The sequence below is a fragment of the Microchirus variegatus genome (assembly GCF_963457635.1).
Source record: "Microchirus variegatus genome assembly, chromosome: 5".
Classification (NCBI taxonomy): Eukaryota; Metazoa; Chordata; class Actinopteri; order Pleuronectiformes; family Soleidae; genus Microchirus; species Microchirus variegatus.
In genome coordinates, this window is record NC_139806.1 from 16767806 (window position 1) to 16792954 (window position 25149).

Sequence of the window (25149 nt, forward strand, 5' to 3'; positions counted from 1 at the left end):
CTTTTTCAAGCCAACCAGATGATGGAGTGGAGAATGAGTTACTATGTTAGTGAAGATATTGAGGAATAGCCTAGTATGAATAGGTAAAATAAATATTATTATAATAGTATTTGTTTTCTATTTTTGATCCATCTTGGTTTAAAATTTAAAAGATTTTCTTTTGTCAAATCATGATTTTTAACTTAATACACAACACTCGGTGGGCTCACACACTTTGCATGCCGCGCACGTCACCCAGGTTCTCCAGCCTTTGCCACCTTGGTCTTAAAAAAAAAAAACCCAGGGAAAGCCCTGGAACTATAACTTTAAAATATGACCTGATAAAATAAAGTGAGTACAATTCTTAGTCTGACTTACTTTCCCTTGATCACATCAATATTCTCAATCTTTTGCAGCATCTCATCATACTCAAACGTGGAAACTTCAGAAGTATCACTTGGCACTGGGCTTGCTGGGATATCTTTAAAAAAAAGTAGACACATAATGCAATGCTTTTAATCTTTTTGCAAGTAAACACAATTCATTTGAATTTGACAAACAATGTTAACTAAGTAAGTTATAAGTATAGTATAACTTACCAATGGAAGACGTGTCAGATGGTTCATCAAAGTAGTCCAATTCCATGTCACCTGAAACGATCATAAGCTCCTCTGGCTTCTAGGCAGAAAAGTAGAAGCTCATGGTTGAACAACTGCAGGCAATCACAGTAGCACTGTCTGAGATTATAATCCAGAAGTATTGCAGAGAGATAAATGAAAACCAAATGTATTTAATTTAAAGTAAGAGATCAGGATACCAGTATAAACATTGTTTTATGCAGACATTTTAAATTAAAAAAAACACATGTGTTAGAAATATACACACATAAAACAGATAACTTGTTTTGATGATAGGACTTAGATTAGGTTAATAACCATATAGCAACACTTAACAAGTCTACACACACCTAGAAAGTGTCTTGATTCTATTGTTTACATTTCATTTAGTGTCAGCTGTGATCTGCAGCGTCATAAGACTGAGGAAACATAATTGACCTGAAAACTTACCACAATTTCCAGATGCACATGTTCGGTGTTGGGTAGATCCACAGGTTCTGGCTTAGGTTGACTCACAATCTGTGGCTGAGATGCATTCACATGTTCTGGCTGTAGTTGCTCTTCTTTTACATGTTCTTGTTGGATTTCCTCGACCTTTATATGCACTGGTTCTAACTTAACATCATCTGGCTCTGGTTTCTCTACCATCACGTGTGCTGCTTCGGGTTCTTCTAACTTAACATGATCTGGCTCTGGTTCCTCTACCATCACATGCGCTGCTTCGGGTTCTTCTAACTTCACATGATCTGGCTCTGGTTCGTCTACCATCACATGCGCTGCTTCGGGTTCTTCTAACTTCACATGATCTGGCTCTGGTTCCTCTACCTTCACTTGTGCTGCTTCGGGTTCTTCTAACTTCACGTCAGCTGGCTCTTCTACCTGGATATGTAGCTCCAGAGGTTCCTCTGGCTCTGACTTGACACATATTGACGGCACAGCAGTAGGCTTGAGCTGCTTGAAGCCACCCGTGTATTCAAAGCAGTCATATGTGAAGTGTTCTCCACAGATACTGATGTCGGAGCAAGACGATTCTTTCAGTCGTTGTCCGTTGACTTCCAAAACGAACTGGACCCACCGTAACCTCTTCTCTGGATCCTCCGGTAACGTGTACAGCTGCACGCTGCGACGCGACGAGTCGCACGTAACAACGGAGCACATGTCTGATATAAGCTTTATCTGTTCTGCCGTGTTTTATTTTTCCGCGCTATATTTTAGTTTACATGTGGCGTAGGGACTCTTAAGCTACAAACAAGCCATTCGTTCCGCTGGGCGGGGCTTAAGGTTAAGGAAATCCGTTTTCCTTCTTCTTCGTTCTTATTAATGGCGCGTTACAGCTTTTGTTTGCGTATACCGCCACCTACTGTACAGGAGTGTGTAAAGGGACTGGATTGGACAGACGAGGTCACATTCTCATTTTTGTAAGGAAAATGAAGCAAAATAATAAATAAAATAAATATATAAAAATAAATAAGTAAGAAGTCAGTTTTTCTTCTTTATATTTATTTATTATTCTTTTCAAGCAGACAATAAAAAATGTTAAAGTGAACATCGCCACCTACCGTACCAGACAATGGATCGTTTACCATTGAAATAAATGTTTGAGGAGTATTTATATAATAATATAAGTAGTATTTATTTTCTTCAGCAGTTTTGACCAGCAAATAACATTTCGTTTTGGCATAATGTAATAAAGTAGCAGACTAGCAAAACCGAACGCAAGCAGGAGTGGAGTGCAAACAACTGTTAGTCATGAACACATTGAACACAAAACTTGTAATAAAAAAAAAAAATATATATATCACTTCCTTTTTTAAAAACAGTTCAATCATCTTCAAGAGTGTGGCTAATACCTATCAAATGCACAGCTGCATGTGCTGTATTGTGTTCAAATTAAGATTTTTTAAATCAAATTATCTTCTGTTCTTCCAACTTGTGGCACTAGACATACTGAGGTTTGAAAATAAACTCCTGAAACTTTTCCTTTACAGTGTTGGATATTATATATTCCATATAATCAATCAAATGATCCACAGTATCCCTGCTGTTATTTGCATAGTTGATATAACTTCACCTGTCAGCGGCAAATGTATCTCGTGTTCAAGCAGGTTACAGATCAGCCAACAATTATAACAATAACAATAATAATAATAATAATAATCATAACAATTAGAAGACGATAAAGAAGAAGATGAAACTATTTGTTGGCTCCTTTCATCACACTAAAGATCACCTTACAGATTAAACAACATCATGGAGAGCTGAGAAACAAGGATTAAGGACAACACACCAGCAGTCGACCCAAAGCATGAGCCAACTAAGCTGCTACTCAGAGCCTGTGACCCCCATTCAAATAAAATAAACAAATGCACTTTGCACTTATTTGTGAATTAACAAGGTACACTTTTACAAAGTTATTTGACTTTCATTCTAGTGGGATATTTTCTACTTGTATATTTAATGATACGATAATAAAATCATTATTCATTGTGGTTTTTTGCACATTGTAATTAAAAAATGGCAAACAAAAAGTCATTGTTATCATGGTTACTAGAGTATAAATATATTGTTTTATCTGCCACCATATCCACCTCTTAGCATTCTGCTATTTTGAATACAAAGTCCTTCTGATTTTACCGCCGTTTAAGACTAAAGCCAATATAATTGTAAGAGTAACAACATGCCGGACTGACATTGTGATGATCCAAGCAACACAGTTACAACTGTGCAGAGTCACCCCAGAAGCATCAAGTCATGTACTGCTTTATTGGCGTCGATAGAGGGCCCAGAAATCAAGTTTTGCTTTGGACTCCTTGGAGGTTTGGGCCCTGAGCACCACCAAGCTGCAGCAAAATGAAGCACTGGCATTCAACATCAGTCCTGATAAGTGTCATTTTGCTCAAGTCACATTTGAAATTGTTTTGAGATTATTAGTATTATTAAATATGCATGTATTACTCAACTCTCAACTCAACTTTATTTATAGAGCACTTTAGGCAGGTATAGCTGGGACAAAGTGCTTAACAATACAATAAATAAAACATGGCACATAAAACATAATACAAACAAAATAAGAACAATAAAACAATTAAATACGTATACATTAAAACAATAAAACAATAACAATGTTTAAACAATAAAAAACGAAACTATAAAACCATAAAAAAATTGAACATGACAACGGAACAGAGCGGGACTCGAAGCCACCGAGGCATACACATAGATCTTCCCTCAAGATACAATCTAAACCAATTTAGGGCGCTACCATTAATTCCCACAAGGTCCTGCAAGCACCTTGTGGGAATTAATGGTAATATCTATGATCATTTAAGTGTAAATATTATATTATTTCTGTCCTCTCCATGAAACGTCACACCACTGGAGTTTTTCTTGGCCTCCCCCTCTGCTTTCCTGGGCGTTTACCCCTTTTCTTCTTCTTTGTTTCATCTGGGTCAAAATCAGAGTCACTGTCAGAATTGTTTTCCCTTCTTCTCCATTTTGTGGCATTCTTTATTTCTGTGCTTTTCTGCCCTTCCTCCTCCGCTAATTCAGAGACGGTCTCGTTGTTGTCAGTGTCAGTCAGTGTCTGCAGCGTCTCTGGATCTTCAGTGTTTGTGTGTGAACCGGGATCTTCCAGTTGAATTTCCAGTACTACATTACTTGATGCATAAGTCTTAGGCCTCCCAATGGGTCTACCAGTGATTCTCCTCTTTTTTCTTTCCTGTACACTCATCTGTGCACCCTGTACCTTCTCTACAGTGGCAAGCTCTGAGTCTTCACCCATTTGGTTCCCAAGGCCCTGAGCATCACCCGTGTTCCTTTTTTTCCTCTTGGCATTATTGCATTCATTGCCTGGCGTGTGGTAACGCTGAACGTGACTTTTCAAGCTCACGTTGTGATTGAAGCATTCGTTACAATGCTGACATTTATAAGGCCTTTCTCCTGTGTGCAGGCGCATGTGAGATTTGAGGTGACTCGGCTGGTTGAAGCCGCGATCGCACACCAAACACTTGTGAGGCCTTAGACCTGTGTGCACATTTAAGTGTCTCTGAAGAGCAAGACCCCAGAGGAACTCCTTGCCACAGATATGACATCTCAACTGCGTGGGCCCTGTGTGATCCTCCATGTGGAGATGGCGTTCCTTATTTGTGGCAAATGCTTCTGAACACTCAGAACATTTATAGGGCTGTCCTTCCATTTGGTGGATCTGCTCATGATTGACTTTGCCCACTTTTGTTTTGAAAGTCGTGTGGCAGTATTTGCACCGGTGCTCGTAATTTACCTCATGAACTCTGTTGTGGGATTTGACAGCATGCTCATTAGCACATCTCTTACCGCAAATGTTGCAGGAATAGGGCTTAAGTATGTGCTCGCATGTGTGAGGCCACCGTTTTCTATAAAACTTGCCGCACACCGTGCAGAGCTCGTTGGGCTGGGGAGGAAGAATATAACATCTTGCCTCTGATTCTCCATTGTCCTCAGAGTCCTCTTCGTCATCCTCAGAGTCCTCATCGTCATCCTCGGATTCCTCATCGTCGTCATCAGTTTCCTCATCACTGATCATTTGAGGCACACTTGTCTCCCTCTCTGAATCAACGTCAGTCACTTCATCAACACCAACATGAGACACACGTAAACCTGAGTCTTCTGTTGGTCCAGCCTGTTAAATGATGACATGAATGGGTTTCAGTGAAATACTTGGATATGATTCAGTATATATATGTAATTGCTGATGGTGTACTCTGAAATGACCTCTGTGCCTCCTGTCAGGTGATGGCGTTCAGCAGGTGGCGCACTGGCACTGACCTGGCTTTTCCTCTGGTTTCTGTGCACACACTGAAGGCACTGCTGGTTAAAGACGACCAACCCACCGTGGGTCACCTCATCGATTCTGAGTTTACAGCCACACGACCGGCACTTCTCGTTGAACAGATTAATGAGATGGTTTTCCTTTGTCTTTACAGGCGCTGCTCTGGAAAAGATATTTCAAATATTGATTGAACTCTTAGTGAAATATGAAAGAAACTGCAAAAAAAAAAAAATGAAAATTGAAGAAAACTTACCTTTTCAGGATCAAATCAATATTCACATTTTTTGATAGCATTTCAGAAGGAGAAGTAGCGGAAACATCTCTTGTTGAACATAAGACCCGAATAGGGACTGGGCCTTCTGAAAAAGGAGATGCAGAGATGACGAATGAGACATCATGCCTTTATTTGACTTCATTTAAATGAACACAACAATTATTTTGACCTTTTGCAGGAAGCCTCGATTCTTCACGAAAGGAGGGTGGACATGTCTTAACTGCAGTGGTTTCCACAGGCTCCTACACAAGGTAACAAATGTAAGTGTTTTATTAAGATTGTGTTTTAATACTAATAGCACAATAATAAGGATCATAATAATAATAATAATAATAGTAGTAGTAGTAGTCGTAGTAGTACTAGTAATAGTATAATAAATGTATTCATGAATAGATTATTATAAATAGATGTTGAAAGAAGTAGAAAACCATGTATTTATACCACGAGTTGACACAGTAAAGCTTCACTCACCACTTCTGGTTTAGACTGGACACACAGAGATGGGACAGCACCGGGCGTTAGCTGCACCGCCCCGGTCAGAGCCGCATAAATCAAACAGTCACTTTTGAAATGTTCAGCGCAGATAGTGATTTCAGTCCACGACGACTCTTTAAAACGCTGCTTATTGACTGTGGCCAAAAACTGAACCCAATCCAGTCTCATCTCTGGATCCTCCGGCAACTTAAACCGCTGCGCGCTGCGACGCCACGATTCACAGCCGTCGACTGAGCACATCCCGGAGACAAGCTCTGTCCCCGCACACACCGCACTAAGTGTTTATTAGGACACACACAGGCACGACCTCTGCTATTTCTTCATCAAGGAACGATAACAAGCTACTACTTTAGCCACTCGTTGCTGCCTGCTACGGAAGCCAAGATGGCTCAGTCGACGAGAACGTGTGGATGGGTTCGCGCGGTTTGGTACCAGGCGTACACCGGTTGGTGCGAGACAAAACATTGTTTACATCCCTGCACTGGACTAACTTGAATGAAGTCTTTCTGTATTTATGTGTAACTCATAGCAAGTGTATTATGACAACACTTTAATTATATATGTGTACAAAGATCAATATAAAACTATAAAATATATATAAATAGAGACTATACATTGTATTGTTTTATCAGACAATATAAATTGAAGTCTTCCAAATTGAATCAATAGGTAGGGTCATAATAATAAAATGTATCTTGGAAATAAATTGTAATTATTGCATATATATTATAATACATACACATTTTTGTATAATTGCATGATTTAATGTCTTAATGTAACCCTATGTATTATTATCAATAATGTTGATCAAAATTGCAGTATTAGTTTGCGAGATACATTAATATCCTTGGTACTTACCTGTATTTGTTTTGAATTAAAAATAATAATGATGTAGTGCATGTATGTGCATATATGTAAATTATGGCCAGGTAGATGTGTACAGCTGTGCATGTCAGGGATATGTCCAGCAGGTGTCACTTTTTAGCTGCAAAGTCTCACTACGTGATTTTACACTGTTGCCAATTGCTGTGCAAGCATTTGGGAGATAAAGGGTTGTCAGGCCTGGATTTAGAGAGGACTCAGATGCAGAGTAACGATGATTCAGGAAGTCTTTATTTAAACACTCCAACCTCTTAGACAGAGCGACAAATAAAGAGGCTATGAAAACTTAGTCTGTGATATTCTAGAAAATGAAAAATAAAACAGAAAATCTCTCCACTAGGAGGAAAACAAAGGATGTAAACTATTAACTTAAAGGTGCCATATGTAAGAATGTGGCCAAAAATGGTTACTACACTCAAATTCAAAATACCAATGTCTTTTAGGTTTCGTTTTCTGACGTAATTGGCAACCCGTGGTTGCTCGGCAGCAGAGACTGTACTGACTGCAATGATTGGCAGACGGCGGTAGGTGGCGCCACATGCCAAAACATGATTTCAAAACATAAACATGATTTGCAGTCTGCAAAATATTTTTTTTAATGCAAATATTTTGGCTGTGCTGTTGTTGTTGGTGAGTTCAGTTTGTTATATGAACATTATTCCTGAGTCTCTGTGACATATTAGGAGGATTTTATGGCCAGTTGCTTTAGATTTGTTACATAATGCACCTTTAAAGCGCTCCAAAAGGGAGGAAAACCTTACTCAGGTTGAGGAAGTCTAAAATAACACATACACAAAAAACACTCCAAATGGAGGCTAACAAGGACTATGGGGGAAAAAAACTGAATATTAAGCTTAACTTAAATCACTCCAAATGGAGGCTATCAAAGGCTATGGAAAAAAAGAATTTCAAAGCAGAACTATGAAAACGTACAAACAAAAAATCTCTCTCTTAAGAGGCATGGAATACTGACTTACTTAATGACCGGGCAAGGACAAAACTATGAGGACTGACGGGTGCACGACATGAACGAGACACTCTGGCACTGAGTAAAGGGAGAAGGAGAAACTAAATACATGAGGGTGGGGCAACAGGTGAAAACAATTGGGGCAATCAAGGGAGGTGACAGGAAGTGGTCTGAAATGAGAGGAGAGTTAATTTTCAAAACAAAACAGGAAGTTTTCAAAAACACAAAACCCAGGACAGGACAAAAACTTCACCGCGATGTGACAAGGGTGTTATGATGTATTTTTTTATTTTTGTGTACATGGTGCAACTGAAAATGTGATTGATGATTTCAACAACCTGCCTACTTTAATAAAGGAAAGCCTGAATGATGCAGATCTTTCACTTGAACAGCTTCAGGGAAGTGTGGCTGAAATATGGTTGTGGGGTCACGTCTGTGGTTTTAAACGCATGGCCCCTGAACAAACACGACTGCAGTTTTCTGTAGCAGGTGTTGACAAGTTACACATCTGGTAAGCTAGTTCCCCCCCCCCCCCCCCCCCCCCCCCCGAAAAAAAAATAGTGAAACACATGACATGATTTTATAGATTTATGATCTCACTGGATGTTTTCTTTCTGACAAGTTATTCCATATTTGCCCAGAGGAGGCCAATCTATCTATCATCACATCTGCTGAAATTCATTCACATTCTTGTGTTTGTTTACACGTGTGTACGTGATTTGGATATGTGCGCAGTCACATTTATTGGATTTATTTTCTTTACTGGGTGCTTGGCCACATAAATAGAACTCATACAACCATGTTCATGTGAAGCAAGGCCAACCCGTGTTCCAAAAACAACCTCTTTATTTCCCTGCTTTGATATCAGCACTCACCGTCAGTATATTTGCTGAATGTGCTTGTACTTCACTGAGTATAACTCGTGAGGAATGTGTTGGGAAACCATATACATCAGGGTGGGTGTAATAAAGCCAGCACTGCATCAGTGTTTGCACAACAACAAACCCGATTCCTTTCACGGTTGATTGTGAGTCCAGAATGAAGTTCTCATGTGAGTGAGCCAGAGAAAAGTAGAAAAACTGGGAAGACTGAAAAAAAAAAAAAGTGTAGACAATGTTAATTTTCTTGGACATATAAGTGGGAAGGAATTTGACCCCAGAATCCTTTTTTTTTTGAAGACTCAATCATTTAAATTCTGGGAAAAACACACTCACAGAGAGAGAGTTGCAGTCAGAACATGTCAGCTGCCTTTCACATATACAGAGGAATGTTGGCAAGTCCTCACAATGCTGTCCATCACTGCGCCAGATAAGCGCTCACAATTCATAAATAAGATTGATAGCGTTGCATACCTCCAGATCCTGCTCTGTGTTTTCCCATACAAGCTCCTCTGTTAAAAGCATCCGTATGATCTCAGCAGCTCATATCCTCTCTGACCAAGTCCAGGCTTGCATAGGTGTTTTAACAAATTTACCTCTTCCATTTATCAAATCAAACTACTTTTTTTTTTAAGTTGTGCAATAGAATTTCTATTTAAACTGATTCAAACCTGGCACATAAAAGTGACCTCAGGCAGTTTGTGTTGTGTTTTTTTTTTTTTTTTTTTTACAATCCTCCAACCAAGTAGCCTTCAGTACACCAAAATATCAAAAAGTAATTAGATATCCTTAGCTAACCTCGCGCACACAATTAAGTCTTGATGACAGACAATTTGGATCAAAACAAACCAGAAAGTCTTGCTCAAGGTTTGTGAGGTAAAACCTTAATTAAAAATAGGAAATGTAATGGTGTCAAGTCAAGAGTAGTTTGTTATTGGTTTTGGGTTCCATTGTACTTTTTATGACCTGGTGACCCGACCATTCTTATCATTATTGATGACTGGAGTATTTAATGTATGACTCAAAGCCTATCAAGTCAATAAACTATAAGACAACAAAAACAATGCACTAAACGCGGCTAAACTATTTGTTTCCCACAGCTGTTGTGTATACAATCTTTTAACAGGAATAAATAAATCCAGACTACAAATATCACCTAACCACTCCTGGCAACACGCAGTCTCGCTATATATCATTCATTCACTCAGTTTCCTGTTTATCAAACATGTGTGAACGCTTCTCTGCCAGAGCCAAGTTGACAAGTACACACACACACACATTGGAAGTGAGTGGATGACTGGTGAACCATGTGACCATGTGAGTGACAGTAATGACATCATAATATTCATTATTCCCGTCAGTCATTTACATTGTCCCACATTAATAACAAGTGTCATGCATTGTGTGTGTGTGTGCGTGTGACAGACACCACATAGCAGAGCTCCCACATCTCCTAAAATAGTGCGTAAACACCGATGGGTGTGAGTTAAATTGGAGTCAATAAAAAAACATTTAGGAATGCAGCACATGCTAGTAAAGGTGGACGGCAGTACAAAGGAATTTCAGAAGGTCATTAGCGACTAATCTGGGAGAAACCTGTCTTTGTCGTGTATAGGGTTACGCGTCCTTATGAGAATGTGATCTATGTCAAGCATGCTCTCCACGGCAAGAGGAGAACAAGAGAGCAGGTCACCCGAGAAAGTTGAACCCGAAAGAATCTGCTCTGGTATTCATTAATGAAGAGCACTCTCTGTGGAGTAACAAGAGGACAGGAATGGAGAGATTGAGTTACGACATGAAACAACAGCGTTTACCAGCGAAAAACCACAGCTTCCCTGCTTATATTTTGATTTTAACCACCCAAAACAGCAGCATTGTTTTTGTTTTGTTTTGTTTTGTTTCCAAGAGTGGAATGGAATCACAAGCCAGAGAGCCTGGGTATATTAGAATATTTTATTGCTTTATGAAATGTTGCATGAATTCAACTGTAAAAACCTTCATACTGTTTGAAGTTCACAGAAATGCCTGTTTGAAGTCAACACTTGGTTGGTTGGGAACAGCTCGACATGACCATGATTGTCCGCACATAACTTACATCAAACAATACAAACATAAACTCTTTGGCGTCTCTCTTAAAGCACTATAATATCTAAAACAACAATACAGACATCTGTATAAAATATATAATAACAGTAAATAATAATATAATAATAATAATAATAATTAACCTGTTTGTTAGTTTGAAACTAACAGCAAACACAAAACCAACATGACTCAGTTTTCAACTTTCATCCTCCAGTGGTGACCAAACCAGCAGAATCACCACGTCAGGAATCACACTCACATACTGTAATCACACATGCAAACAGACTCTGAGAAGGAAATAAGTCAATAAAATTAAAATTAAAATTAAAAAAAGATGATGAAATCAACACCATGACGCTACACCCTCCCAATATTACAAACAACACCAGGTCTGTGTCAGTTTGGCAAGAAAATACCAAATATATTATGTATCTCGACTGTTCACACCCTGTTCAAAGCCTTTGTTGGACCAGCAACTCGGGCTGAATGAGTGTGGACAGCAAGAGCGTATTTAAAATCAGCAGTGTTTCATGAGTTATCAGCTTAAATTATTGAGCAAAGGAAAGTCTGCATAAACAAATAACACCCATGTGATGGGAATGAGGTTTTTTCAGATTAACATTTTCTGGAGGGGGGGGGGGAATGCAGGTCACATAGATTATCTTTAATTGAGTATTTATCTAGAAGAACATGAGGAGGCTTAATATCTGGGGAATGTTGAAACCAGATAAGATAAATATGTAGCTTCTTAATTCACCAGAGTTGGGGGGGGGGGGGGAAGAGATAAAGAAGGAATATACAAGGGGAGCAGCAATAATATATCTATATCAATATATATATTTATATAAATATTCTGGCAGACACCTTCTGAGAACATGTTGCCCTATTACAATCCACAATACTGTCCAAGTACCTCAGAAGATTCATCGTTTTCTCCCTTAGCCGGGGGCAGACTGCCTGCAGCTGCCTCAGCTTAGTGAGAGAGTAAATGTGTCGGAGCACAGCTCTGTCTCTTAAAAGTGAAAACAGTCCTTTTTTTTTTCGTGCTTTGGCCTCTTTCCACAAACATTCTTGCATCCAATATTTTCTTCCATTCACTATGTAAAGACACTCTTCACAGATTCTCAGAATTGCTTTTCACCCCTCATTTAAAGTCCACTCCTCTGTCCTTTTTAAATGAAGATCTCCACTGCCTCTGACTCCAACTCTTCCAGGCCTCTGAAAGGGTTTAATAGCAACTTCTTGGGAGCTGCCCTGTCTGAGGAGGGAGGGAGAAAAGATAATAAAACAAATCAGAGAGATGTTTTAAAACAGTGGAATTTTTTTTAAATCCCAGATACAGCTCAGCTATCAGCAAGTAAAGGTTAACAGAGATTTTCCACAGTCAAACAGACCACTCTGGTGAATGTGCTCAGTCAACAGATCCACATTATTTTCTAACCATGCACATTCCACAAGGCCAGCATTATGAACCATGACCTGCACTCATGCTCAGCTGATTGGCTGGTAAAGCAGTGGCATGGTTAATCAATGTGGACATGCGTGAAGTTGAGGTCCAAAGCTCCTCTCATGTAGACGGACAGTCTAATTAGTCTAATTGCAGTGTGTGTGAGTGTAGGTTTACTGATCCTCACTGTCCAAATAATTTATCATTCTGGCTTTATAGTGAAAGCTTGTACTTGATTATTGGCTCCTGTAGACAAGAGCGCTCATGCATATTTGACAGAGCACTCACCACTGTGGAGCTTAGTTGTGCCGGTGGCCTCTTTGGCGTTGGTTCCCTCCGTGTGCCGCTCTAATGTTCCAGGTTCGGATTGAGCAGAGAACTGACGGTTTGGCAAAGTCTGATCGTCGGAAAGACTCTTACCTAAAAGACAACGTCATAAAAAAAAAAAAAACGTCAGTGTCTTGTTTTACCTCTCGTTCATTACATTGCATCAAGGACATTGCTATTGCTCTTCTCCTCACCTCTGGTCTTCGTGTTACTCTTGAAGGTGCAGATGGAGGGAGTGGAGGAGGCCGGTCGCAGAGGTGCCCCCGCTATGTTCAGGTAACTTTGCTCATACTTCCGCCCCTGGTCCTGGTGCAACCGCTGGTTGAGGATCTTGATCACTGCGTCCTTTTCTAAGATCTGAGCGTATAGAGCACGGATCCTGAGGCAAAACAGAAAAAAATAAACCATAAATCAGAGCAGCTCATAGTGACTCAAAGCTTAATCATGTCATGATATGTAAGGATAAGGAGAGCGTTGAATCAGCAGTGGGTACCTGTTCTCCATCTCTTGATTCCTGTAGTCAGCGACTGGCAGGTCTTCGTTGAAACTGTTGTTAGAGGAGTGGCAGGGTGAGTGGTTAATGATGGTGGTGTCTCTGCAAAAGGTAACACAACGGAATTGAGCTTCAAGTCAAATTAAGAAGGTGTGTGCAACGTCCTAGCAAAAATCAAGGTCCAACTTTACCTCTGTGCCGCAGCAGTGGCAGCCACCTCCATGGCAAACTGCCTCATGGTGCTTTCCTCCAAATACTTCTGCTCCCAGCGCACCATGTCGGCCTCAAGTGCCAGGATTCGCTCCTCGCGCTCACGCAGACGCTCTTGGAGGGAGCTCATGGTCACTCCTGGTGGCTGGGATTGCCTCTGAGATGGAAAGTGAAGTGAAACAGACATTGGTCAATGAAAGTGAAATTTTTTTTTTACAGTTCATGCCATAACACAAAGCACCAACATGGATGAGAGTGGCTTTGTGAGCATACCTGTTGTGCCCTCAGACTCTTCAGCTCCTGCTCAAGTCGTGTCCTCAGCTTCATCTCAAGGCTCTCCCTCTTCTCACAGGTGGACTGTAGCTGAGCCAAAGCACTCTGAAGCCTCTCCACCTTCTCCACGTATGCTCTCTTCCTCCTCAGCTCCTCCTCGAGCTGACGGCCTCGTCCTCGAGCCGCGTCCAGGGTCTCCTCGAGTCGCTTGGACCTGAGGCTCTGCTCCTCCGCCGTGGTTCGCAAGCGCTGCAGTTCTCGCTCCATGCGCTCCCGCTCGAAGTTCTGCTCCTCATCTGACACAGCAAAAATAAAGAAGGCCATGTTAATTTCAGGTTGGAGTCATTCCTGCATTGAATTTAAGACCAGAGCTTACAGATGTTGCGGGCCTTGCAAAAGCAATAATGACAAATTGTCCCTCCTGAGTCTAATTCCAGTAATAAGTAACAGAGTTGGTGGCCAGTGTTCTTCATTTAGTGAAACACTTGAGGAATGCTGAGCAGAGCAAGGGGGAGAAAGCCGCCCTCTCCCTTTGACCCACATAGCAGAGCATTCCTCATCAAGGCCGTACAAACACCATCACTCTGCTTGAGTCCAGTTCCTCCAACAGGCAGCATAAATCAAGCTTACAACAGGTGGGGGGGGAAACCTTATTTCTACCACTTCCTCTGTTGCTCTGTGTTTTAGAGCCAGTTCACTTCCCTTTGTAGACGTGTATGCGTGTGTGTGTGTGTGAGAGAGAGAGAATGTGTGGATCAAATTCCCTATTATAAAGCCTTTTTACCAAATAAGCTGAGGTTATGCGAGTGGAATTCCTGCACAAAGGAAGACTTAAGCTTCAAAAAGGGCACCCTACTATGTCACAATCCAGTTCAATCATGCACATTGACTATAAAGGAGGATGGAACAGTGGTGGCGTGTAAATCTAGTTCACTGATATACTTACTTTGTTCAAGGAGCTTGGCCATGATGTGCTGATTATGGTCGGCTGCTTGAACTTCTTTTGCAACATGCGTCCTGGCATTTTCCAGGTTTTCTGCAAAGTAACAAAAACAATGTGCATGTTGGAACCTGGCATCTCATGGTTGTATTATTAGTGTTTTACTCTATTGTTGTAATGGTTTTATATGGATTTATTGCGGTGATTTTGTTGCTGTACCTCTGAGGTCTCTGTTGAAATCCTGCAGCCTCCTGATCTCAGCCACCAGCCTCTTCCTCAGCGTCTGCTCGAGGTTTTCTCTCTTACTGCTGCCCTGCATCAGTGTCTCATAGGCCTCTGAAATTCGCTGGATCTCCTGCTCCAGCTGAAATCAGACAGAGAAAGGAGGAGGGTAGAAAAGACAGAGGAAAAGGAAGGAGTAAAGGAAAAGAGTGGGTAGAGAAAAAACATTTTTTTGGTTAACCTACTTCACATGTCAGGGAGGAGCTGGAATGTTGATTCATGTTGTTACAGTACATAAATATACAGTACATATGGGTACATTCATGACTGTGTGTATACAGTATATTCAGTGTGTGTGTGTGTGTGTGTGTGGTATAATACTGAGAAGGAATTCAAGCCTGCACCACTCCCTGTGAGACTGATTTATATCTACATTCCTGAGGGCTGATAGCTCTAGTTCCAGGTGTGTGAGCGCACAAGAGCGCGCACAACACACATCAAGGTTAAAATGCACACAACCTCACACACACAAGTCCGGGAAGGATGCCAGCAGAGGGAAGGTGTGCATGCCTGTGCCTGGGTTGTGGAAATGGCAAAGAGACACCCACCATTACAGCAGTCACACAGGCATGTTTACTCTGGGCTGCGGCCTGACGGAGAAAACTTTCCAACCCCAGCAATTATCATTCCTTTAGGCTGAGAGAAGGCGAGGACCATGTGACATAACTCCAGCAGAGAGTGGAGTGGATTTTTTATTTTAATCTGATGTCTCTAAAACCATTTCCACCATGTTGAACAAGAAAAACTGTTTCAGGCCTGTTTGGCTGGATATAACTGGGGTGGTGGTGGGCGGGAAAACAAAAGAGAACTTTCACTTTTTACGCACCAGTTCCTCACCTGCCACGGACCCTCACCCCCTAACAACCCCCCCACCCCCCCCCATCAGCTGTGCACCATTCAAAGCCCCATCGACAACTGCAGGGCAAGCTCTAGAAAATCTCTGGCCTCCCTGGAACTAAAGTACACACGCCACACACACGCACTCTCTCTGGCCTCCACTAGGTCAGCGACACAATGAAAGGAGTGTGTAAACACAGTAGCAGGCGGTGACCTCTTGTTTGTGCCCCTGTGGTACTAAGGTAGCAGCTGCTGAGCTCATCTGGTCAGTACAAATGAGGGAGTGTGCCTGGAGTTGGATGTCAGTAAGACAGCTGTCCACTGGGGTTGTGTTTCAGGGACAGGTGGCTGTGATGGAGGATGTGTCGGACTGTTTGGCAATGAAATTACTTTCCAATATCTCAATTCAGTTTTTGACATTGCTAAGCTGCCATCGGTATCTTTTAGTCCTACATTTGGTGGAATTCTGTGATATTTGAAAGTTTTTTTTTTTTTTTAGTATAGATGGAGTATTTATCCTGATAGATATATCAGCTGTGGTGAAATAAGATTTTACCTTCTCAATACGGCCACTCTTCTCTTTGTGTGCCTCCAGCTCTTGCCTCAACCTCTCGTTCTCCATCAGCAGTAGTTCCACCTGGTTGGGCTCCTCCAAACCAGCAGGTGGCAGGCTGGAGAAAGTGTAGCAGGGGAGTTCAGTCGGCTGGCCTGACTGTACATACCTACACGAGAACAACAATTATAAGGTTAAAGCAGGTTCATATATACATTATGTGAATTAGCTGAACTCGGAAAATATTTTGCAGCACTGAGCTGGAGCAAGGCATCTGAAATATCTCTCTATTCCTGTCTATTGCCAGGCAGACATACTGACTCCAGTGACTGTAAAGAATGTTAACGTCTATATGAGGAACATACTTTTATAAAAGAATCCAAGGTAACACAAGCATGTGAAACTATCCAGCGACAGTATGCCAAGCATTACAGACACCTACAGGGCTGGACTCGTTCTCCTGTTAAGTATTTCAAGAAGGAAATTGCTACACAACGTACGGTGTGACTCACGCTGAGAAGTATGTGTTAAAGCATGTGAAACACAATGACGAGCTGTGGGAGATAATTATGATGCAGTCTCTTGTACAAAAACACAACAGCGTATTGTATGACGTAGTGTGAGTAGATATGTCCTCTGTGTACCTGTGCTGCTGTGCCGGCACTGGTTCCTGGACCTGGTGGGGGATAAATCCTTGACCCTGAACAGGGACTGCGTACTCTGGAGGGGGGCTATGTTGGCCCAGACTCAGCCCTGTGCTCTGGTGGGTTTGTGGGCTGTAGTAAGGCAGCTCGGGGTAACTGTGCGAGGTGCTGTTGAGTGCCTCTGCTTTAAAGGCGGCATCATTCCTCTCCAGAGATATCTGCATGCGATGCTCACTGAGCGACCGCACATGGCTGCACTTGGGCTCCAACATATCTGCCTCCTCGTGGAAGACCCCCTCATGAAGGAGCTTCCCTTCGTGGAGTTGCCTGATAGGGCCCGTGGAGGTCCAGTGAGAGGCAAGATACTGAGATTGTGCTTTGGCCTCCTCATAGGTCGGCAGCTCCTCTCCGTGCAGCTGGTAGAGCTGATAACCACTTTCTGAGTGGTGGTAGTCTCCCTGGTGCTCCTGGCCCTGAGGCTCCTGCCTCGCAGAGAGCTGAGGGAACATAGGGTCCTCCTGGGTGAGACTCTCCAGAGAGGATCGTGGACTCCTGCCCATGTCTCCGCCACTGCTGGGTCCACTGTTGCTTCCACTGCCTCCACGCAGAGCCTGCTGCTGGATGGCTAACAAGGTACGGGTGTCCGTGGGGTTTCCGTAGCGTAGCTGCTCCTGGATGAGTCGGTGCAGGACCGTGCCAGACGGCTCTTCGGTGGACGCCATGTTGATTTGTGTTTATTATTCTCTCTCTTTAGATTTGCTGAGCACTTTGGGAAGCGTTAAATATGTATCAGCTATGAACCTGAAAGAGGATGAGAAAATAGAGATGAATCAGTCGAGAGGCAAATATGACAAAAACGCATCAGTGTCAGGGCACCACCAGCTTTGTTGTTTGTCAAGTTGTCTGATTATTGGCATTTGGATTGGAATAATGTGACTGAAATTTGAATTCATACAACATGTTATGTTCAAGCATGTCTTGAATAAAGAGATTCAGAACACATTACTGATCAAGTGGAAAGAGAAAATGTAGAACTGCTTTTTTTTCTTTCTTTCTTTCTTTCTGAGTGGTAGCTAATGGTAGCCAACTTTTGCACAGTATAGTTAAATACATGAATATGAAAATAACACATGAGGCTCACAATAAAGTCCCACACATAGGAAAGACTATGAAGAATGTAGGCCTTGACATTAGACTCTAATATAAACACTTTTCCTGAGTAAAATGATATGCAGATCAGAATGAGATTGGAACAGTAGTCCACACACTCAATAAAATAAATACAGTAAAAAGAAACATGTATATAGATACTAGTGTCAACAATTGTAAAAATAATGTTAAAGTCAGGGTTCACCAGTGTTGTGCAAACAGCGACAGCACAGAGATGTGGACACATCTTCCACAGCAGGCAAACACAAAAATGCATGCGCCAAAAATTCCAGTCTCACGGGGGAGCAAAAGCGTACAAAAAGCGCAGCCGTAAAATAACTTTAATAACTTTATTCTAACAGCGACAACAACAATAAACGACCACGTTTGTCTAACGTTTAAGTGCCACTGGTTGTGATTTAGTTGCGTTTAGTTTAGTGCTCGGTTTGTAAAAGAAAAGACAAGAGAAACACAGGAAAAGTCGCTTGTCTTACCAGCTCACGCGCTCATCATAACATCAACTTTTCCTCTCGGTCTCGACGTGTGTGTGGAAAAACCCAGTGTGTTCACAATAAAATCCACTTTGTTTTCAAACGAGTCTCATCGTCCTCATCCACGGACGGAACACGCCGCGCTGCTGCTTCCTCTGTTACTGTGAAATGATTGTGAAGAGAGAGAGAGAGAGAGAGAGAGAGAGAGAGAGAGAGAGAGAGAGAGAGAGAGAGAGAGAGAGAGAGAGAGAGAGAGAGAGAGAGAGGGAGCAGGCGGTGATAATAAGTAACCGAGGAGGGACTGAGGTCGGAATGCCAGGAATGTAAAACGCGAGGTCCCTCGGGAATCAAAAGCGTAAAACCACACGAGAGGGAGAGAAAGAGGCACAGAGAGAGAGAGAGAGAGAGCCCTATCATTACCAATAAGAGAGAAGAAGGTAAAGAGAAGTGTAGTATAGTATGTGAGGGGAGAGCGTTTGTTTTGGAATAAATGCGCTCATGAGCAGAGAAAAAGGGGAAAGACTTTCTCATTATAGCTCCTCCATCTTCTGCTGCTATTTATTAATATGACATTAACGGTACTAAATTACTCGACTTATCACATCATGATGCATTTATCTTAAAAAAAAAAAAAAAAAGTTCTGTACCAAGGCATTATCTTTAGTCTGACCTGGTTCTTTGTCAAGCTCACACTTTCTTGCATAAAATATAACATAAATACATTTAATTTTCAACAGTACCTAAAAGGTGATACTTGAGTAAAAAGTGTGTTACCAGAAAATGACTTTGGTAAAAGTTGAAGTCCCTTTGTATATAATATTACTTAAGTAAAAGTCTTAAAGTATATGACATGTACTGTACTGAAGTATCAAACGTCAATGTTTTTTTATATATATACTGTCCCTTCTATCAATCACATCACTCCTGTTCTGCAACAGCTTCACTGGCTTCCAGTTAAATTCCGCATCGATTTCAAAATTCTGCTTCTCACCTTCAAGGCCATCCACAACCTCTCTCCCCCATACCTCTCTGACCTCCTTCAGACCAACACCCCTTCTCGGTCACTAAGATCTGGCTCATCTATCAGCCTCATTGTGCCTCCTGCCCGTCTGACCACCATGGGGGCCAGAGCGTTCAGCCGATCTGCCCCCCGCCTCTGGAACTCCCTCCCCCCCGGCATCAGGAACATTGTTTCATTTGCCATCTTCAAATCCCACCTGAAAACCCACCTTTTTAAACAGGCCTACTCCGTCTGACTCTTTAACCCTCTACCCGTTGCTATTACCTTGTATTTTATTTTTTTTTTATTTTTTTTTATTTATTTATTTATTTTTTTTGTACGGCGACCTTGAGTGTCTTGAAAGGCGCCTTAAATATAATGCATTATTATTATTATTATTATTAAAATGTACTGTTTTAGAGGTAAAAGTATTTAAAAAAAAGTGAGGATTGAGCCATGGTGGCTCAGTGGTTCAGCAAGTTGTCTTTTAACTGGAAGGTTGTGGGTTTCATTTCTGGCTCTGCTAGTCTACATGTGTCCTTGAGCAAGACACTTAACCCCATGTTGAAGCGTGTGAATACATCAAGACTAGAAAAGCTCTATGTAAATACAGACCATTACCAACTCTTCGTCTGATTTTCTTTATAGTAAGGAGTAACAAAGAGGAAATGTAGAAGAGTAAAAGTTGTTAGAAATATAAATAACAAAGTAAAGTACTTTGTTACATTATTTATACTTATGCTTTTAGTGTTTTATGGCAATAATCACATACATGATTATCTGTCTTTTGCTGTTGCTGATTGTAAAGACAAGAATTCTTATCATTGGTGCCATAGTATGTGACCGTTCAATGTGACAAAAAGCCATAAAAAGAAGTTGATAACAAACTGAAAGTGAAGTAATGGAGTGAAAGTAATGTGCAGTACCAAAATAAACAATAAAATGTACATATCTTTCTACTTTGTCATATATGATTTACTGAAGCAATGAATGCCTCTCAGTCAAAAGTTAAAGACTCATTTTTATTAGTCTCCAAGAAGAATTTATAACTCCTACACAGATTCAGTGGACCTCAGCACCACTGAGTCCATGTAATATAGTTATAAATTCCTCTGACATGCTGTGGGTTCTCGTTAGAGCCGGAGAAAGAAGAGCTCTGCGCTCAGCAATTACAAATCCAGGCCCCTGGCATTCACCTCAGGTCAGAATGGGTAAATACAACCTGTCTAAGTTGTGCATGCCTTCGCTGTGTGTGTGTGTGTGTGTGTGTGTGTGTGTGTGTGTGTGTGTGTGTGTGTGTGTGTGTGTCCATCTCTGTGGTGCATGTGGCAGCTGTCCCCTGGAATCTGAGGTCTGTGCTTGTCCCATTACTGCAAACACAGTGACTCTTTGTACCCATCATCACACTACATGGTGCAGACAGTGCCTGGAGAATGCCACACATGGGCATGCCCTCCTACTGATATACAAGTGCGAATCTCAAACATGCGGGGGGGCATGTCCTCCCTCTGAGACGAGGTTAGACTCAGAATCATCACATAGACAGATGAAGATTAACCCTTTTTTTATAAACCCTCCTTCCAGTCACATATGTATTATGTCATTTAATTGGTTCTTTGTGCACACTCTGCAGACAATAGCCCACACCACAAGAAAACATCCAGCTTTGTTTCCTTGAAATATAAATTCTCCACCTTGGAGGAGAAATCAAATCTCACTCAGACAGAGTTGTTTAGACCAAACCACTGCTATACTGAGGACCTCAGACTTAAATAGCACAGACAGCATAACAGGCTAATCATATCTATTGGCATACAGGAACGGCAAGAAAGAAAGAAAAAAAGAAAGCGTGTTTCAGATATGATCCTGCTTTAACCCTTAGTTCAAAAAAGTTACGTTAACACACCTAGAGTACCAAGTGTGCTCATAAATGTATTTTATTGTATTATTCTTTAAACCAACATAAGTCCTTTCCATACATATCAAATTACTATAATACGTTTTACATTTTAACCCTTTAATTACAATGTTTTTGTCACGATGCACCTTCATTTTATGGCAAAAATGCATTATTTTTGGTTTGATTGCAGCCTGGTATATGTGAAAGATTAGCAGAGACATTATATATTATATATTATATATATATATATATATGGATTATTATTTCTCATAAACTACTCACATTAACACACCTGAAGTACCAAAGTTCATAAAAAATAAAGCTATAAAAATGATTATTATTGTATTTTTTTAAAACCAACATCAGTCCTTATCACACATCACACAAAATGTGATTTGAGTGGTGTGTTAGCGTGAGTATCTTAGTTAAACGCTGTTCGCAATACACTAAAAGTTTGAAAAAGAATATACAAACACTCAAAAATGCACCACCTGGCATACATTTTTAACAATAAAATATTCTATATTAAAGCCAGAAACACAAAAATGCGTCTATATGTGTTTAAGGGTGAATCTAAAGTTTCACTCCAAAACAAAAATAGGACATCAAACTCCAGCAGAATCAATACACAAACGCAGTCAGAACAGGATGGCTGACATGAATTGATCGCTTTACAGTGCATGGCCTCGAGCGTCAACTGATTTCCTCATTAGGCCTAAAAATCTATGAGACCTGATGAGATGGTATTGATGGTATGTCCCCGTCACCTCGCAGGCTCGCTCACCCTCCTTAATTAAACGCACACACATTCTCGTCATGTTTCACATGCTGTGTATTCTTAAACCGTCTCTTTATAAAATGCACGCAGACTCTGCGTCTGTGTGGGCGGCACTCACACGGAGGCGACCGGTCAGCTAAGTGGAACATGTTTGCATTTCCTCCCCCTCACGTTCACACTGTGAAGCAGCACGGCCTCCACCTTTAAAAAAAAAAAAGTATGGCCATGTCATTTAACACCACCTCACAACTTCCTCTCAACTCCCTCTCTGTATGTGTGTCAGCGTGTATGTGTGTGTGTTGGTGGACAACGCCTCGAGCCATTTTGTCCTCCATTGTATCACACTTCCTGTGAACTTCCAGAGGAATGCGAAGGCTGACCCTTTGAAAATTATGGATGCTCTCAAAGAGTCATTACAGGAGATGAACATCTGAAAATGGCGTGCCACAAAGATTCCTCAGAGTCTGTCTGTAGGTGCTGAAACCCCAAAGCAGAAAAAAAAAAAAAACTGACTGAGAGTGGCAGCGAGGAATACTTGAGGACAACACAGTAAATTCATATTGCTGTTGAGGTTTCTGGTGGAAACATGAGCACAAATGAGGCAACAGTGAGAGTACGCAAACTACCAGTTACACAATTGGAAACAGTCTGACTCTAAATTTACTCATCTGAGCAGTATGTTAACATTGATGTAAAAATGTCCCTGTCAAAGGGATGGAGGCAGAAATATACTCTCAAAATAAACATCCTGGTTGCAGTTATTCCAGTTAAGTTCCACTTAGACAAATATTAGTGAACAAATGCTGCAAATGACCATTAAAAGAAACTAATGTATCTCCCTGTCACAAGATGTAGAAGATATTCACGGGGTTGACTGCAAGTTCACCAGAGTGTTGAATTATACAGATCTCATGTGAGTAACAATGTGAGTGATTATGCACAAAGTCTGAAGTTCATAACTTTAGTTGAAAGTCTGTGTCAGGTTACTAAATACCAATGCACCATGAACTGCCTTAGGGCAGTCAACCATTACTTTGGTCTCAGTGACTGATGTCTTCTTTTTTTTCCCCATCTCCTTTGGTGTTTTATGGCAGTTTGCACATCCGTAACGTTGCATTTAGGAGGTCTACAAGGGACATTTTGACAGGAGGACGGTGTCCATTCTAAGAAGAAGAGCGATGGCAGAGGGACTGGAAAATGACCAAAGACGAGCAATGTCAGCGCACAGGAAGCTATTAACACCGTCTAAATAGATCCCTGTGCTCGATGACCACCGGTTTAAAGGGGATATATTTAAAATATGTACAACAGCAACCTCCATGACAACACTTGTATTGCTACATCATGATATGGATTTAGAAAGCAATAAATCACCTGCATCATCTGACAGCTACTTAACAGACTTTATCAACATCTATTTTTGACTTTGTGAAACGTTAGTGGTTGTGGCTCATAAATCAGAACACATCACAGGACAGGTTTTTTTTTCACATTTCATAGTTTAGAAGTGATAATATGAAGAGGTGCGTGATTAAACCGAAGACAAAACACATATCTGTCGTTCTTTTTCTATCTCTTTTCATTTCCTTGCGGAGATAACTTCAGTGACTACATCCATCTTGACTCGGAGATAAGGGGCTTCAATGCGACAGGAAGCGCGTTGGACTATGTGGGAAAAGAATGAGACAGATTGGTGGACAGGGTCATGTGATACGGCAGGATTGGTGAGGAATGTAACTGATAGTGTTGGAAGGAGTGAGATAGATTCCTCTCCTTGGCTCTCACATCCAGGAATGGCTTCCTCATTCACACAATACACAATAGAAGAGGACAAGGTGCGCTCTCTCAAGTGGTGTCCTGTTCTCAGGAAAACACTGACGACAAGCTTCCCATGTATTCACATTTCACAACAGTTTAACTTTTTGTTGAGGCAAGCACAGTGCTATCTTAATTCCTCTCTGACACCTGTTCACAGTAAAAATCATAAAAAGTTCTGTGATGTGTTTGAAGTGAAGTGAGTTGAAACGTCTCATCTGCATGTAGCAGCAAGTACGAGCTGAACTCAAGGGAATTTCCAAATGTTCGTGGCAAACAGACATGAGTCACAAGCGGACGAATATGTCGAGTGTGCAATGATAACAAAGCAGATGTGAAACGCAGATGTAGCTTTGAAACTGGGTTTTGTTGTGTTGTCTTCAGAAAGTGATTGATGGCAAGTGAAAGTATTTATTCCCATCCTAAAAATGACCACAGTCATGTCTATACAATAGATAACTTTTCACTTTTCATTTCAGACTATTAATTTGAGTTGACTCAGTAATAAAACAATTTACAATCTGGTAACAGAACTCCAGTGTTAAGGTGCTTCATTCAACCCCAGCTGTAATGTTTAGGTGTATTTTAAGAGCGGCCGCATCATGTTTTGAAAACCCTGCTCATCTGTAGAACTGGAAAATCCACATTTTTCTCCATGGTCATGATATCTGAGAAGTATCCCTGTCTATTGTCCTTTGCTGTGTGGAAGTTGGTGTCGCCACTGTTTATAAGTGAAAAGAAGCCTGAGGGATTTAAGAAATAAAAGCAGCGATGTTATCCCTTTCGCTGAAAGCTACGTTGCTATTATTGTTATTATTGACAAGCACGTTGACAGCTCGAGAGCCAGCTTTACGGACGACATGCTGTAGACTATAATTTTGTCAATAGCAATTAAAAGTCATGCGTGCAACAAAGAGAGTTGTAAGTTAATTAGAGCGTGACAGATCCAGCCCAGTTTTTCAAAATGTCCTGTTACACATTTCCACTTAGACGATCAAAATAAAGACTGTAGATTAGTGATCTATC

At 41.1% G+C, this 25149-nt stretch overlaps 1 protein-coding gene and 1 long non-coding RNA gene across 3 annotated transcripts; both read right to left on the minus strand.

Moving 5' to 3' along the window:
- Positions 1–367: 367 nt before the first annotated feature.
- LOC310926692 lies at positions 368–1438 on the minus strand. Its single transcript, XR_014592814.1, has 3 exons — positions 1047–1438; positions 579–657; positions 368–460 (listed from the first exon to the last, which is right to left on the minus strand). It is a non-coding gene; the product is annotated as an uncharacterized lncRNA (long non-coding RNA).
- A 9437-nt stretch (positions 1439–10875) lies between these two features.
- Positions 10876–18784, minus strand: LOC310926644 (angiomotin-like 2a). Of its 2 annotated transcripts, none has more exons than XM_083888824.1 (11): positions 18634–18784; positions 16991–17791; positions 16350–16515; positions 14894–15038; positions 14681–14770; positions 13735–14030; positions 13443–13618; positions 13252–13305; positions 12953–13137; positions 12720–12851; positions 10876–12242 (listed from the first exon to the last, which is right to left on the minus strand). In XM_083888824.1, the coding sequence occupies exons 2-11, from the start codon at positions 17710–17712 to the stop codon at positions 12157–12159; spliced, it is 2052 nt and encodes a 683-aa protein (XP_083744950.1). In that variant the 5' UTR covers positions 17713–17791; positions 18634–18784; the 3' UTR covers positions 10876–12156. The 2 variants fall into 2 exon arrangements, with proteins under 2 accessions (XP_083744950.1, XP_083744949.1); XM_083888823.1 differs by having other exon boundaries at positions 13252–13353.
- Between the last annotated feature and the right edge of the window lie 6365 nt (positions 18785–25149).